General features: G+C 34.9%; 2 protein-coding genes across 6 annotated transcripts in view; one reads left to right on the top strand and one right to left on the bottom strand.

Moving 5' to 3' along the window:
* Positions 1–210: 210 nt before the first annotated feature.
* cltb (clathrin, light chain B) lies at positions 211–7,793 on the bottom strand. 2 transcript variants are annotated; one of them, XM_065242157.2, is made up of 6 exons: positions 7,418–7,793; positions 5,913–5,962; positions 5,673–5,790; positions 4,484–4,595; positions 3,043–3,096; positions 211–1,471 (listed from the first exon to the last, which is right to left on the bottom strand). In XM_065242157.2, exons 1-6 carry the CDS (start codon positions 7,599–7,601, stop codon positions 1,300–1,302), a joined length of 690 nt encoding a protein of 229 aa, XP_065098229.1. In that variant the 5' UTR covers positions 7,602–7,793; the 3' UTR covers positions 211–1,299. The 2 variants fall into 2 exon arrangements, with proteins under 2 accessions (XP_065098229.1, XP_065098230.1); XM_065242158.2 differs by lacking the exon at positions 3,043–3,096 and having other exon boundaries at positions 7,418–7,791.
* Positions 7,794–9,280: 1,487 nt separating this feature from the next.
* pdlim7 (PDZ and LIM domain 7) overlaps positions 9,281–17,431 on the top strand; it is a 64,402-nt gene continuing 56,251 nt past the window's right edge. The window contains exons 1-2 of one of the 4 annotated variants that reach the window (XM_065242154.2): positions 9,281–9,439; positions 11,939–12,037. In XM_065242154.2, coding sequence (XP_065098226.1) covers positions 9,419–9,439; positions 11,939–12,037 — 120 coding nt within the window. In that variant the 5' untranslated portion in view covers positions 9,281–9,418. Of the gene's footprint in view, positions 9,440–10,624; positions 10,808–11,938; positions 12,038–17,431 lie in introns of those variants that run through there. The other 3 variants (XM_073812130.1, XM_065242156.1, XM_065242155.2) reach the window with 3 other exon arrangements.

Genomic DNA, 17,431 nt, shown 5'->3' with positions numbered 1-17,431 from the left:
AAATCCTTAATGTTAAAATATTAAAAGTGTCCAATTGTAAAAAATCTTTTAGTATTTGTTTGCAAGATGTCATAGTAAACGTTAAAGGAATTCAGAAGGTTTTTATTGAATTATCATAGCATGGTCCATGCACTTTTATTTAAAATAAGGCTATGATTTTAATTTTGATTAAACTGGTAAATTACAACCCAGAGTTATAGTCACACAGTCAAACATAAACAGATAGTTTATTTGGCCTTCACTTGTCAACACATTCAAATAAACTTGGTTTAAAAGGCAACTAAATAGAATGCTCGGTTGAAACAACATTAACATTTTTAGACAAATTCAACATCTGGACCAAATTTGATTAAAACCTATCATTTAACCAATAGCAATAGTGTTTAATGAAAAGGATCACAACATGCACTTGTTTCATCTTGAAGTCCAGATATGACATCTCACAGCGAAAAAAAAAAAAAAATCTAGGCACGGTATTCATTGCTGTAGACTGATGCCACATTAACATTACACTTTATAAAAAATGTGGTTTGAATTTGTTATTATTTCTCCATTATGTATAGAGTTAAACTTCACAAACTGCTATGAATAAGTAGTAAAAATGTTTAACAAAGAATTGCTATATTGTGCTGACTTATATTGGTTATCGGAGTTATACTTCAGACATGAAATCAAGCAGTACATTCATAACTTAATAAATTCATGATTCATTTTTACTGAAATAAATGATCCTTAGCAAGCTTATGAATGTAACTTAATCCCTTTTGACAGTTTGCAGAAACACACAAAAGCAGATAATACCAAACCTGGATACAGATTATTACATTTTTATAAGAAGTGAAGGCTGAAAATAAAATACTTCATAAAGTGAGAGCAAAAACTAACCTGTGTCCATATTAAGATTGTAACAAAACATCACCACAGGAACCAAAGAAATAATGCTGTTTAAACATTTAAGGGCATTCACAATTAAGTCAATTGTAAAAGTCAAAAAGCATTTAAGTAAAACTATTGACCAATTTACTTGCATTAGGATTGATGTAAAAAATCAGTTTATTTTTTTTAAATAAATGGAGGCACATTTTAATATTTTGTGTATAAAAATCCTGAATATGTGAGATAGCCAAACTAAATACTCTTGACGCCATAAAACATCAAGGTACATAAATATGAAGGTTAAATACACTAAACTGTACGTATCATATATGACTTCTTCCCCCAAAACTTTAATTTGTTTGATGTTCTGCTTCATTAAAATAAAGAAAGAAAGCCAGTGAGGGACAACAAGTGAGAGATATTTTAGCGCACCAGAGGCGTTTGTTTAAGAGAAATAAGCACAGAGCGCATCCGTGACACGTCTTTGGTCTGGCGGCTGGTTTTGGGGTTGAAGTCACAAAGACGGGCCACTTTTTCCCATTCTGTGCCGGGACTGTCGTCGTCACACTCCTTCAGAAAAGCATCTTCTGACGCCCTACAGAGACAGACACGGGTTACAATCATGAGAACCAAGACCTCACAGACTTGCATGTAAATCATCAGATGAAATGAAAAACGTCTACAGCATATGGGCCCTTTTTAGTTAGTATAAAAGTATCTGTCATCTAAAATGTAGTCACACATAGACAGCGCTAAATATGGAAAGACTTTGTGATCTGATCACATTTGAAATACAAGCACTTATTTGTGTGAATATCAGATATAAACAGGCCCATGGATGTGAATGACTATTCATAGTGAGGATGCATTTTAATGTATAACATTAAACAGTTTTGTTGTTATAGCTTAAATTTACTAAAATAAATAAAAATGATGTGCACATCCTGGACATGCACAAATCTAGACAGATAAAGACAAAATATAAAACACACAAAATTAAATATAAGAATGCCCTTGCATGTTAACAAGAACAAGCATGGCATCTTTGTTTATGGGTGATTATATAATTACAGTATTTGGTGTCTGAAGTCATTATTTTTCAAATGTTTGTTTTATTAAAGGTGCAGAAAAATGTAAAACTGTATTTATGTAGGCATAGATGAATAATAAGAGCTATGTACATGGTAATGACATATTGTGAGCCTCAAATGCGATTGTTTCCTCCTCCTTATGTAAATCTCGTGCATGCAAAAGACCGCTGGAAAACAGACCAATCTCAACATAACACCAACTGTGACGTTACAGTCCAGATGTACACCACAACATTAAATTAATTACAATGTTGTGACTGCTGAGTTAGCGCTATATGCTAGTTAATGTTGTATGCTAGCGTTTAGGCTGAAGTTCTCCTATTGACGTTACAGTTGCGGTTTGCAGGTCCATACTGAAAAAAACCCCACAAACTTACCACTCAGAAAGGTCCATTAATAATCCCCCAAAAATGTATTATTCCTCAAATGCTGTAACTCTGATACAAGCTTACACATAAGATCTGTTTACACACACACAGAGCTACTAAAGGAGCTGCTCTGAGAAACAGCCAATCAGAGTAGAGCTCGACATTATTATTCATGACCCTTCCAAATAAGGTAATAATAGATTATTTCATTCTAAAGGCAAATCTTAGGGTTGTAAATAGACATGTCAAACTGACTCTGGATCATTTTTGCACTTAATAAATAACATAACTTCTATGTAAATATCAGAGAACAATGTAACATTGTAGTAATGCATTTTTGGCACCTTTAACTTGGTACTTATTGTCATGAATCATAGGCCACAACAAAATAATATTTTCTGCAAAAAGTGTCTCATAAAAATGAAAATCATGATTTTTTTGTTGTCTGAATTAGTGTCAATTCTGTTACTGTCAAACTTTGTTACTTTTTACAAAAATATATAATTTGAAATGGCCTGTAACGTCTTGTTATTCTTGATCCATGACAATGAGTACCAAATTATTAAAAAAACAAAAAATCTAACCATTTGAAAAAGCTAAGAAATAATGACTTTGGACACCAAATGTACCTGAATTATACAACCCCCCACATGTGATTTAAACAAGAAAGAGTACATTTTGTTAGTTTAGGGACATGGTTAACATACACAACGCCTATGTCATCAGAGTTGTTCTGTTTGTAGAAAGCTTTATCAGCAATCCTAGTGCACAATCAGGCAGGACAGCAGAGGAAAAAAAGGGAATAACAAGAATAGGAGGGGAAAGGAAGTGCAAAAGAGACAAGAGATAAGAGTCAGTCTTTCTTACACAAGCTACACATGCAAGAATGTGTTACGATACATTCAGTCTTATTTCATGACACCAAGATGACTATGAAATAAAATCAGTGTCAGAATGTTTAGCCTTACTTAGTTAATCAATTTGAAAGAGTTTAACAGTTTAACATCAGAAAACTAGACTTAACTCTTGCATTTTTAAAGTAGAATGGCTAAATGAATCCTTAGCTAAAGTTATCATAATCTACATGGTACATATCAGAAAAAGTAAATTCTAATCTGCAGATTTCTCTAAGTTAACAATGATTATACGTTTTGATTCTCACTTTTCTATATGGTAAAACATACAACTGTTAAGAGATTATAAAGGCTTATTAAATGATTTAAGCATTTACACTGTGGCTTATCAAGACATCAAATAAATCAGGTACTGTGCCAGACATTGGCCAGAGTTTAAGTTTATGAATTAGTACTTAAAGGGACAGTTCACACAATAATAAAAATTCTGTCATCATTTAGTCACCAGTATGTTGTTACAAACCTGTAAGAGATGTTCATATTAACCGTTAAACGTTTATAACCGATTGACATTATAATTTAAAAGAAAAAAATATTTGTTAACACAAGGTGCGTGTCGTCATGAGCTGACAGGCACTTTTCTATCTTTAATTTGTGAATGTCCTGTAAATTACACAAATTATTGTTGGTCTGATAAGTAATAATTTGTATGAGAAATCATTTGTGTGTTTAAGTATGGTTTGGAAGCTGAATGGAGACGCAGGCGTGTGCACGCAAGTTAACGCGGTCCATCTGTCTCACGCACAATGAATAACAACAATTTACTATTATGTTTAATCTTTAAAGACCCCATGAAATGTTTTAATAAGAACAGTTTCTATTTCATTGTTGACATATTTTCTGTTGAAACTTTTTATTCCAGAGAAGATTGTTTTAGACCAAATATTTGGATTTGATGGGGTCTTCAATCAAGTTTAATATTATAATAACAACAACTGCATGAAGCGATATATAGGCATTTATAACAAGGGGCTGTTCAAATGCTTTATTCTGATTGGTTGAGAAATGTCTCATGGGTGTTAATTATTTTTCTGTAAACCACACACTTAACCTGTCAAATGTCTTAAAAATGGGAACCAGAGCAATGTTTGTGGTAAATGTGAGAACTGACTCCGGTTGAATTATGTAAGGAATAAATGCAATGGGCCAATTATTATAATTATAAAAATAATGCACATCCAATGTGGTAATGCGGCACGACAGGAATATGTTTAAGATGTTAACATGAAAATACCTGTTGTTGGCTTTATTTTTCTCCATTTGTTCATTCTGATGTACATGCCAATCCTCTAGTTCCTTCCGGGCTTTCTCTCTCCACAAAGCCTCGGCTGCTTTTGATGCTGAATCTATAGAGACAAAAAATATAATATATATAAATATATATATATATATATATATATATATATATATATATATATATATATATATATTAAGATTAATCTTACACTAAACTTTACATCAAAATTGAGCAATAAATAGATAAAATTTGTAGTTTTTAGATATGTCAGTGCACGTTTTTTTTTCCATTAAAGGGCACATATTATGCCCATTTTTACAAGATGTAATATAAGTCTCATGTGTGTCCAAAATATGTATATGTATATATACTTGGGTGGGAGCAAAAACGCACCGTTTTGTGTCTGTACCTTTAACTGCAAATGAGCAACTAATCTTTTCTCCCTTATAAGTGATGTTTTGGTTCAAATAGATGTGATTTCGCAAAGAAGCACAGAAAAAATAACAGACACCTTCCAACTCACTGAATGCAGAAACTATAGTAACACAAGACTGTCAATCAGCGGCCATGGGCGGGGCTTTAGCAGTGTGACATCACATTGCTAAGAGAATCAAAACAGCATGTCTATTGAGACGTCTTTGGTTTAATGGGGATTAAAAAAAGAGGTCAATAGATTTTTTTTATTGTAGGGTGGTTGTGTTCACACATTGCCAACACACATTTATGTCCAAACTTTTGTATAATAGGTACCCTTTAAGGTAGCTCAAACATGCATTTTAGTCCAGTACTAGGCTTCGGCATTGTCTGCGAAACCAGGCCATAAAGTATGCTACAGTATATCAAGGTTATCTTTTTACACAATGTTCCTTTTTTTTGTAGGAAACAGCGAATCACAAATAATGACTTTATCTGTGTTTTCTCAAACTGGGTCACACTACAATTTAAAACAGCTTGCTATATTAAAAACTCAAGTAGAGTACAGTATTTTATGTGCGTTTCTTAAGGTGTAAATCCTTCTGAAAAGGAAAACAAACTTAAAGTTAAACACTAAACACAAACAACACTTTAAAGGGGAAAGTTTTCACTTGTGTATATTACAATAACAGGCAAAACAGCTGTCTTCAGTGAGCTCTGTCAGTCTAGCAAGTGTACATTATTTATAACTATACAGGAAATCATTCATTACCTAATTCTTCCAGCCGACCTTTTTGTTCCTCTCTCCATTTGCGCAAGCTTTCTGGTTCTTGCCTCTGAATGTCAGCTTGGGCAATGGCCGAGTAGCTGTCAGTTGTGCCGTTGGCATCCTAAAGTAAATGGTTATGTAATGTCAACAGTGTTATTGTGCTGGTGAACAGCTGGCAGTTGTGTTATATAATATATAAATACACAAGAACTATAACAGAACATTTAATAGGAAACCATTTACCTGAAACATATCTCCATTGACGGACGAGACTGATGTTTCACCAAAATCATCTGCGCCCAAACAAGACAAACAGCTTTTAGTTTAAGTGCAACAGTCATTCAAACATTTCAGGTCTTACCGGAATGAGGCAAACCAGGGGGACGCATAAAAAGCTTTGTCTTTCTCAACGTTTCTAGATGTAGTGAGCCGGTGGGCTGGTGTGTATGCAACAAAGGTTTAGTTTAACATTCAGCAACCTGATTGTCTCGACTTTATCAGTTATCTAGTTTGCTATTGATGGACTATGATAGTATTAACAGTGGTGGCCGCCTGCCGATTACTTCTTTTATAAGGGCGCACGATGCGAAGCTCATCGCAACTTGTATTTAGCCCCTCATGAGTGTGGCCCATCATGTCAAAATTGCCAGATATTCGCTTAATCTCATGTGTAATCAGAGTTTAGTGTTAAGTTAGTGTCTTGCGAGAATTGTGTGAACGCAGGCATCTCTTTTATCATAAAGCCTTTCGACACGTCTGCAGCAGGCTCTTATTTTGACAAGATGCATGATGCACATAGTTCATATGACACAACAAACACATATATTGACATGATGAGCAACACATGACACTCCGAAACACATATTTTGAATTTGAACCCCTTGGAAGAGAAGTCACCGGTCGCTGCGGAGTATAAACTTTAAAATAATCTCAAATCCAGCATTAAAGCAATGTTTTGTCCCTAAACTGCTTTAAAGTTTAAAAGGAAAATCTTGTTATTTGTTGCTTTGTTGGACTTCATAGGTTTTGTTACAGTAATTGGTTGTATTAATGTGTCGTATTCCATTTTTTTCGGTATGGTAAAATTTGTTTTAACATAGTAATACAATATTCATGTATCATGGTAAATATGTAGTACCAGCATCCTCATACTTTAGGAAAATTACAATGAATTATATATAGTATGTGTAAAAATGTTTAATAAATTAACAGTTTTACTAAAAATATCATGATTAAACATTTTTATTATTTTATTAACCATAACAAGCTTGTGTTCTTCATAGTTATGTAACCATATGTAAACAATAGTTACTGTAGTAAAAATTGTGTATTTTCAATAGAGATGCTATTACTTCATGTCATCGTGGTACTATCTTAAGCTGCCCACGTAAAAAAATACTGTAGTATAGTATAGTAATTAATACACTTTGCTAATCTATAAACTAAGGATTCTGTATACTATGTAGCAAACTTGAATGTTTACTACGATACGGTTTACAAACACTATAGTATCTAGCAATTTTAGTACAGTTTACTAAAGTAAGGCTACTACAGCATCTTGTCATATCTGTGCTATATCTAAAAATACCATGGTACACATTTAAGTAAATAACTGTGTAACTTATTCCTTTTTTATTTATGCTTACTTTAAACATTTTTCTTATCATCCATGCGCGTATTCTTTAATTTTAACACTTTATAAGTACTCTGGTTAAACAAAAGCCAACAGGCCATTGTGACTCACGCACCTCCGAAAGACGTGTACGTGTTCGCGGGCAGAGGTTCGCCGTCATCCAGCGCACCGAACCCGGCGTCGTCGTTCTCAATCACCGCGATCTCATTCTGTTGCTGGGCGAGAAACGCCGCGGCCGGATCCTCCTCAACATGAACTCCGTTGTTGGAGACGGAAAAGCCAAAGTCGTCGTCAGCCATGTTTAACAAAGTATCACCGGCTTCCGTAAAAACCCTGTTTTGTTCCGCAAACGTGTTGGGATAGTTTTTAAAGGAAAATAAACTTAAATTAGATCTATTTAATAATATGTAGAAAGCGTTGGAAGTTGTGAAGTAAACCGGATATGTTTTACTTTTTATTGCAGTAGGCTGGATATGAGTTTAATGACGCACAGTTTTTAATGGGAGTGCTGGGAAAATTCATTATCGTCCACACATACAGTTGTTTGTTACCTTATGTCTCCATCTACTGGACAAAGCAGGATGGTAAAGCAGGTTTTAACCACAGCCACAAAGAAACTTTCATTTATTATTTGTGTATCCTCGTTTCCTTAAAATAGATTTTTCTATTAGGGAAGTTTTACTTGCATAAACCCAAAATACTGTGGATGATAATAATTTAAGCATTTCAACATTTATTGATAGATTTTTATATTTAATTAACAATTTCATTATATATTTAACAATTTCAAGACTTATTTATTGATTTAATTTTGAGTAATTTGGCTTTCCATACGTAAAAACCCTCCTTGAATTTTTTTGTATAAATTTAAACATCTTCCACGAGTCTCTTAAAACAAATGTTAAAAATAAAAGGATGAAAACATCTCTTATACTGGGAAAAATCTTGGATATATTATAATTGTCTAGATCTTGAAGATTTGAAAATGGAAATGTATTACTATTGATTTATTATTTATTTAGTGCTGGGCAAATGTTAACCGCGATTAATCGCATACAAAATAAAAGTTTTTTTTTTTAAATATATATATTTGTGTAATTATTATGTCTGTGTGTATGTATGTATATATATATATATATATATATATATATATATATATATATATATATATATATATATATATATATATATATATATATATATATAAAATTGTACAACTTTTAAATTAAAAGCTTTTATTTTGTATGCGATTAATCTTTCCCCAGCTATATTTTCCTTTGATCCTTGTGTCATATATGTATATTTATTTAGTAAGGTCTGTTATCTATCTCCCCCTGTTATGTTATGATGTTAGTTGTGTGTGTGTGTGTGTGTGTGTGTGTGTGTGTGTGTGTGTGTGTGTGTGTGTGTGTGTGTGTGTGTGTGTGTGTGTGTGTGTGTGTGTGTGTGTGTGTGTGTAATGTTCAACAAAAATTGCTATAAAAAAGTAATAAAAAAATCCTCGTTTCCTTTCCTCGCGTAGTCCCGCCCCTTGGGATGCGAGGACGGGAAAACCGAAGCAAATGAAAGTTCACATATGAGGACACTGAGGAACATTTATTTTGAACATAAAAAATATTAAATAAACATTAAAATAAAGTTAAATACATACTTAAGTTATATAAATACATACATTAAATAGAAAAAAGTTCAGTAAAAATAATGTGGCACCTTGTCAAACCTTATACATCAGTATTAAATGTAACGTTACTCTCTTGGTTTCTTTCTGCTCAATTGTGCTAACTGTTTTCAAAAAGCACAGCTAATAACAAACCACTAAAAACAAACTATTTCATAACTAACAAACTGTATTTACAAAACAATCGAGTGCTGCTTCACCCGTATAGTAATCCACACACACTGTATTTATATACACATCAGAGTTTACTGTATGTCTGGACACGGGGGCGCGCCTGCCGCCGGGCCCGTGCGTCTGTCCCCACGTGACGCGTGACGTATTTCGCTGTCCTACTAAAAGAAAATCCAACAGGGAAAACCTGCGCGCGACCTGACGCCCGAGTCCAGAGAGTTGTGAAGTTTGCTTGATATCTGTTTATCAGAGGCTATCATCGCTGCCATGTCTGGAGACCATAAGAAGGTAAATGCATTACTTTAGAAGTATCTTAACGACAACGAATTATTCTTTATAAACTAGTGAATCGCGTTACTTAGTTACAGAGACTGATAGGAAACGTGCGTGTGGCTTTACAGTAATGCAAAAGTTTATAAACTGCTGATGCTTGTTGGCAAAACTTGTAAGTTATACTTTCTGCTTTTTAAAGGATCAATGTGTTGTGTTTTAGTTGGGCATTCATCAAATATATTTTTTATTATACCTGTTTATTGTACATTTCCATTCATACAATGGCAACTGTGTAATACATTATACATTTACGTGAGAGTATGTTTTTTATGTTAAAGTATTTTTGTAAAAAATATTATTTTAGTATTTATATATTATACTACAAAGTCAGTGTATGCATAGTTTTGTATAGTTGTCATCAGGTTTCAATGAGAAAAAATATCAGGTGTGGTTTATAGGTGATTATGTAGTTGTATTTTGCAATTAAATCACGAAATTCATGAATATAAAATCCTTGCCATTGTCAGGTTTCCAAAGTACAGTTTTTATTGTAGTCACAGTAATGTAAGGTATTTATGCACAGCCCTTCTGTTTCTCTGACTATTTTGTTAATCAGAAAATATTTTTGTTTCATTCAGACATAAGATATGTGAGACTTGATTAAAAGTCAAATGTTTAAAATCACCAGGGATCACATATAATCAAAGGGAGAAAAAATTATAAAGCACCATGTGAAGAGACCTTTCAAGGTGTATCATTTCCATTGAATTACAGTTGATCAATGATCAATTTGTATTGAATGCAACTTTACCCGCTTTGGGCGCTGTGGTTTAATGCTATTTGTGCAATGCAAGAATGTATTATGATCTCTTGGTTGCAGTTTTACCACAGGGCAAAGCAGTTTTGTTGTGCTCTCAAATTGCTGTCACATAAAGATGGGTATACGCTACCGTGTTACGGCCTGAAACATATGTTAAGCACACCGAGAGGAACAGTCGTTTGGCTTCCCACCCATCCGACCTGCTTTCCGATGTCTTTTTCTGACTATTTATTGGTTTAAATGTTACACTAGGGCCAGAGAATGTGAGGAAGTAGATGTCTTCTCTTCGTGAACTCCCTGCCTCGCTCTCTCCCCCTCTCTGTGACTCGTGGGTGTTGGGCTGAAATAGTTTGGTGTAGTTTTACATTCCTTATATAGCCTGTGGAGTTGGAGAGACGTGGAGCGAACCCGTGTCACAGAGCAGGAGGGGAGGGAGTTGACTTTTGCTAGGAGTGAGAAAGCCAGGTTGTCTGACGGTGCCAGACTGTCCTTTTGGTTTTTTGGAGGTTTAGGTGACAAGCTTGGCCCGTGACATAAGGTACATGTGCACCACCCTGTGACAGGTACAGTTACGGTTGTTTATGATGTGTCTTTTATGAGTTAGATGTGTCATGATGATTTTATGGCTCAGATTGTCTTTAAATGGCTTTAAAATTTTATGTCATTATGGTTTGATTATGTATCGGCCTGTGATGTAATTGGCACAGTGATGCATTGGCGCCTGGTGCCCGAGATGATTGTAGTTTATTTTATCTTAATAAAAATGCCACTAAATTGAATGTTATTTTTTGTGGGGGGAAATTGCTCAGCGTATCCTAAAAAGAGAAGTTGAAATGGGTTATGTATGAAAGTTTGTGGTTTCTGTCCCTCTGTCTGTTTACTTAAAATTGTTGATTTGTTAAAGGGATAGTTCCCCCAAAAACGAAAATCATGCCATAATTTACTCCTCATCATGTTGTTCTGAACCTTTATGAGTTTCTGTATTATGTTGTAAACAAAAGAAGATATTTTGATAAGTTGACTTCTATAGTAGGAAAAACAAATACTATGGGAGTCAGTGGGTACCATCAAATTGACTTTTTTTGTATGCAACAGAATAAAGAAACTCATACAGGTTTAAACAACATGAGGGTGAGTAAATGATGACACCATTTACATTTTTGGGTGAATTATCCCTTACAAAAATTAACCATGGTTACTAGTTAAACATAATGGTAATCAATATGCAGAAAATTTCAATTTTGTTAACGGTTTAAGTACTACAGGGTGGATAATGTGCAGTTTAAGTGTGCATCACTGGCCAATAATGTTCACCATGCAGTGAAAATATAGCTGCTTATTTTTAGTCCCTTGTCCTGTTTGAGAATTTAAATAAAGCGGCTTCTCGAATTTCTCTGAAAATGGCTTTGATATTGTTAATCTCTATACATTTAACCAGTATTTTTCACCAGTTGTATTGAATAATCTCAAAGTTAAATGCTAATAAACAATCTTTTGTTCAGCTGTTCCATGTATCTGCCAATTATACAGGGTTTTATTTGCAATGTGAGATGTCAACAGCATTACGGACGAGGTTCATATATTTGGACATAAAACAATTCTGCCTCGAACACAGAGCTTCTTTGATCATTATTATTATTATTATTATGCAAGTGATAAATGGGAACCATAACCTCCTATCTTTCTCTCATCAGGCCATGAATATATATGGTGTAACACTCAATGGACCTGCACCCTGGGGTTTTCGACTTCAGGGGGGCAAAGACTTCAACATGCCCCTGACCGTGTCCAGGGTAAGTATCCATCTGGTTTCATTTTACTATCATGATGTAACCACAGCTAACCATCTTTGGTTTACAGTTCGAGCTGTTTATCTATGATGTACGCGTCTCATTCTCTTACTTGTAAACATTGCAGTAAGATACACGAACAAGGCATTTCAAAGCGATCACTCATTCAGGGTGTCGAATGGGCGTAATGAGGTTTTCACAAATTCTGTGTGAGTTCACTGTCCCGCCCCAGTGAGCATATAGACATCAAATATGACCTCAAAAGGAAACGCAATATAGTTAATGAGAACATTGTGCTCGAGATCTATTTCAACACTTGCATACTTTCAGAAACATGTCACCGCTTGATTTCAAACGCAGAAAGAAAATGCATCTTCAGATTTCCATTCACACGTTTCCTCACAAGGATGTGCGGTGCTTTGTTTACTTCCAGCATATGTGCTGTTCACTCTATAAGGTCATCGAATCTTGCCTTAATGGCACTTCCAATGGACCATATTGAACAGATCAGGTCCAGGCACGGAGTTTCCATTCCTTATATGAGCAGTGATGTTTGTGGTTTACACAATGCTTCAGATCTGGTTCGCTGTTCCCAACCTAGACCTGACAGGTTATTTTGTAGTTGTATAAAACTATCGAGGCCACAGTTGGGTTTGAGGATATGTGTGTGTATGTTTCCAAATCACTGTAAAGTTTATTCGGGGAGAGGAATAAGCAATGTTTTCAAAACATTACTTAAATACTGACCAGATAGATACAGGAACAAACAATGGTGTAAGAAAACTTCTGCTTTTTCTTCATCTGCGTATTATATTGAGTTTTGGTAATATAAAGGTATTTTTTTAGAGGTCGACCGATAGTGGATCTTACAGATAACTAAGTTGTTCCCTGCTTGTCGATAACCGATTAATCGACCGATAGTTAACATTTAAAGTGAAACTGAAATGTATTACAAAAGTAATAAAACAACAGTACTGAACCATGAAATTGTGCTAAATGAAATAAATGTATAGATAAAAATATTTCAATTATTTTTGTAAGTATTAAAGTAAATACTTATGTGAAAAAACTCCCACTGGTAATTCTAATTTTTATGTAGTCTTGTACTTGATTTGCTTCGGTTTTAACATTTAATAATTATCTAATTAAAAAAACAAAAGATGTATTGCAGTGATGATATAAAAGAACTGATATCAGATTTTGATGAGTTGGATGTTAGCATAGCCGACCGCTGCATATAGTTCGTTTTTTCTCGTTATAAACTTAAAATATGGATAAATCATGGATAAAAGTAACTAGCTGGATATAAACTAATGCAAATTGATAGTAATAATCATGACATTAAACATTTGGGTTGGATTTTTTTTTTTTGAGGTACTCCTAATATTATTGTCATGTCAGCCTTGACAACAAACTTGGGTTTTCTGCAGTTGTTACTCTGCTAATGCAGCATCTATTCAGCAAATTAATTACTTCATATTGATATAAAGGAAAGAACACACTCGGGAAAAACAATCAGCATGGATTTTTGCCGATAGCCGGTTGTTCCACCAATTAACTATCGGTGCCGATTAATCAGCAAAACCGATTAATCGGTTTACTTCTAATCAGATGAAACAATACCGTCTATTGCAACAGAAGCTCAGATGCTCAGAAGCTCTTTCAAACCCAAATATACTGCTTGCATGTTATGCCGCCATATATATATTTTTAAACATGGAGGAAAACACGTCTTTTTAATTTTATTTTCATCATGTTTTTATAAAGATGAATGTGACATCTCACATAAGGCTTTAAATTGCATGTTAACATGTATTCCTAAAAAAAAAAACAGAGATGTAAGTTTCAGTCATAGCTTATTTCACTCTTTGTGAAAAATGCGTTTAATTTAATTCCAGGAATGTTGTGGGCTTTAGTTTTTTCATTAGTCACCCTTGTAAATGTCAAGGAAATTACTGCAGCTAGCCTTAAAGGGAAAGTTCACACAGAAATAAAAATGCAGTCATCATTTACTCAGCCTCATGTTGTTACAGACCTTTATTTCTTTGTTCTGATGAACACAGAGGTAGATAAATATCTTCCTTTGTGTTCATTTATACAGGTTTGTAGCAGTAAATGTTGACAGAATTTTTATTTTTGGGCGAACCGTCTCTTTAAGGGCAAATTCATGTTACCAGTTTATATCACATCACACATATTTGGATGCTTCTAGACGAACCCTTGCGATGTTGTCACTGTATCACTTGCTTAGTGTAACCTGGAGCTGCGTACATCTGTTTGTTCTCAGACGTCTGTCAGCATTGATGAGCTGTATTTAAATACTCCCTTACATGTCTGCTTGAGTCAAAATGGTGACTTGACCTGTCAACGTGAGAGGCATTCGTAAAGCCTCCTGCTGCTCGCAGATGTTATGCAATATCAGGATCGTGTCTGTGCGTGCCATACTGAACCCCATTTAGCTTCGTTTAAAGATCGGTGCAGGGTCTTGAGTTTATAAGAATGATTTCATCTACAGGACTGAACAGATACTGGCATCTTCACACCAGATGACTATCGTTTAGAAGTGAAGGATATCTTTGTTTGCTGTTTTGTTTTTGAAGAAATCTGGAATTACATCAGTGTGCCTGCTCACAAAAAAAAAGCTTGAACCAGTTTGAACGGGTCTGAAATGGTCTTAGATGTGGGCTATATAGTTGCCCAAGCTGGCTAATCTGATGCTCGGGTTGTTTAGGTACCTTTTTACACAACAATGATTTCAACCGTAAATGGGAACGTTTTGGCTCTTTGTTTTTTTAGATACGATGCTTTATGCAAATCTGTGATGGTGACATCATGTGCTTGTGTTAGTTCAGTCTTCAGGCAAGAGTAAGTATAACCAAAACAACAGTGGTGGCCAACAGCACTGTTTGTATGTATCGCTGTGTTTCTTTACAAGGTAACATCGCCATCTACTGGCCTAGCATGCACGGTGGCTTCGCGGTAGGGGTGTTATTCGCCACTGGTCTCACGATTCAAAACGATGGCTGTTATGTCAACAGTTCGAACAATCCAATATCTTAATGTATCATGATGCGTCACGATGTGTTGCGTTCTCGATTTTTACCTGCACAGGCATTGAAGTCAGTCTCCCTCGCACCTTCACTGTTGCGACTCTTTCTTGTTTTAAATCTTTTCTTCAGAGGTGCGCGCACTTAAATTGTTTTAACATGCAATGTAGCATCTTTAACATGGCTTTACATTCTAAAAATACAAAAAATATAAACATAAGCGATGCATCATAAAAATTCTTATATTCAACAGCCCTACTTCACGGATGTGTGTAAATGTGCATCTTTTTGATGGTCTTGTTGTGTTTACGTGAAATTTTTCATAAACACAAAGGAATACTGTTTCCTATATTGTTGTTATGTAAACATACCATTAGTTTGACTAACTAAAAAAAACCCCAAAACTTTAGCAATAATGGTTTCCCAGCCTGGTTTAAGACCAGCAAGCCAGCTTACTGTAGGCTTATATATTTTTTTTCCCAGCAGGAGTTGTTTTTAGGAAATGGAAATTGGCTCCAAAAACAGCCAGCCAGATGTGTCATATGTTATGTATATGTCAATGGCCCTGTTTGTATCTCTCATTGTAAAGCTCTGAATTGCAATATCATCATCGTGAACCGACTTATTCATCGTCACATGACTCACATTTTACCGTACCATACCTTAGGTATAAGGTGTTTCACCTTACACATCCTCCCTTGTTGAAAATAAATGTTCAATAGAGATGTTACAGACAGATGACTTCCTATGTTTGGGTTGACATCAATGAGTCATCAGTCTGACAGAAGGTGACTTATTAGCCTTGTTTGTTGTGTTGTCTGAGATTAAGCTCGGTTGTTAAACTGAATTGTTATCCTTATATGGAGGATGTTGATTCATTCATGTTGACTGAGGTTACGCCCATTCACAGCGCATAACTCCATTGTTCTTTAGCGCAGGTCATGGGTAATGAAGATACAGTATGCACAGTCCCCCAGGTATAAAAGTGAAATGTAGGGAAAACTAGTGGTTTCTTTTCCTTTTAAGGAAAACAAAAATGCTTAAGTGAGGCATAGCAGACGGCTAGGATGAATGAGGCTTTCTGTTCAAACAGGAATATGAAGAAGTGGAATATGGGGACCTGTTTGTAGAAATCTTTATGAATCTCTTGGAAGGGGAAATGTTTACATTTACTTATACTTGAGGTTAGGAATTTGAACAAATCCTTACATGTAACTCTATTTTCTAGTAGCTTGACTGTGACAATTAAAGCCTTGGGTTTGAATCTTAGGTAAAAACATAAATACAAACGTATGCACTGTAACTGTGCGATCACACCAAACGCGAATGAAGCAAATAAATTGCACTATTCTCGCTATGTTGGACGCTTGAACGTTTTGAGTTAACTTGTGTCATTCGCGCGTGATATTTGCATTATTCGCAAATGAATTTCAGATGCGAATATGCTCCAGTTTGCGGCTTTAGCTAAGTTGTAGTCTGAATATGTATATATTTTTGTAGCTCAAATTGAGTAAAAAGCATTTTTTTACTATTTGGCAGATTGTCCAACCTCTTCACTTTCGTCCAAGCAAACTCCTTTTTATTCCTGTTTCTATAAAAGTACGAAGATTTGTCGTGCAGCTCCGGATGATACAGCGATGATGATTTTGTCCTCCATTGTTGTTTTGTACTTTTGCCTCAACTCACTATGTCGTAATCATGTCACTACAAGAGCAAGCTCCTGATTGGTTAACATGGTGCAAATATTCACCAAAGTTCAGATTTTTCAACTTGCGCGATTTGCGTGAAATCTGGCGTCACACGCATCAAATGGCCGAAACTTTCAATTCATTAATGAAAATCACGCCATTAATGCCACAGGATGTCTATCGTGTCTTTGCATTGACTTAACATGTAAATCATTCTCGCTTAATGCTTCATTCGCATTTGATGTGAACGCACCATAAGTCACTTGAGAGAAAAGCTTTCAGTAAATTCATTAATGTCTTTTTAGCATGAACCGATTTTCCAATCTGTTTGTCCAATGCATTTTCCAAATACAAAATATTTCCGAACCCATGATTTGATCTTTCGCTGCTACAACCGGTTTGTTGCTGCATTGCATTTTACTTGCTGATGCTAGCACACAAAAATAAACAAAAATGCGCGATTTGACGGAAATGCGTAGATGGACGTTACGTCAAGGAATAAGTATGCAGAGGGTCTAAAAAATACCTTTTATGTGTGGCATCAATGCATTTACTACTATCACTTCATAGTATTTAAAAGTGGACAAGCCTTCATTTTTCCCAAAATATTTTCTTTTCACTTCTTCATTACTTCAATCCATTGGTATTCATTCCCTTCATTG

Source organism: Paramisgurnus dabryanus, chromosome 16 (genome assembly GCF_030506205.2).
Source record: "Paramisgurnus dabryanus chromosome 16, PD_genome_1.1, whole genome shotgun sequence".
NCBI lineage: Eukaryota > Metazoa > Chordata > Actinopteri > Cypriniformes > Cobitidae > Paramisgurnus > Paramisgurnus dabryanus.
This window is presented reverse-complemented; position numbering and strand designations above follow the sequence as displayed.

What these genes read in the sequence shown, in the direction of transcription:
- cltb (XM_065242157.2), bottom strand. Translation starts at nt 7,601, where the DNA reads ATGGCTGACGACGACTTTGGCTTTTCCGTCTCCAACAACGGAGTTCAT. An exon ending in AAAAATAAAGCCAACAACAG is followed by an intron (nt 3,097 to 4,483) that starts GTATTTTCATGT and finishes ATTGTGCACTAG; the next exon opens with GATTGCTGATAAAGCTTTCT. An exon ending in TCTGATGACATAGGCGTTGT is followed by an intron (nt 1,472 to 3,042) that starts GTATGTTAACCA and finishes CTGTCTCTGTAG; the next exon opens with GGCGTCAGAAGATGCTTTTC.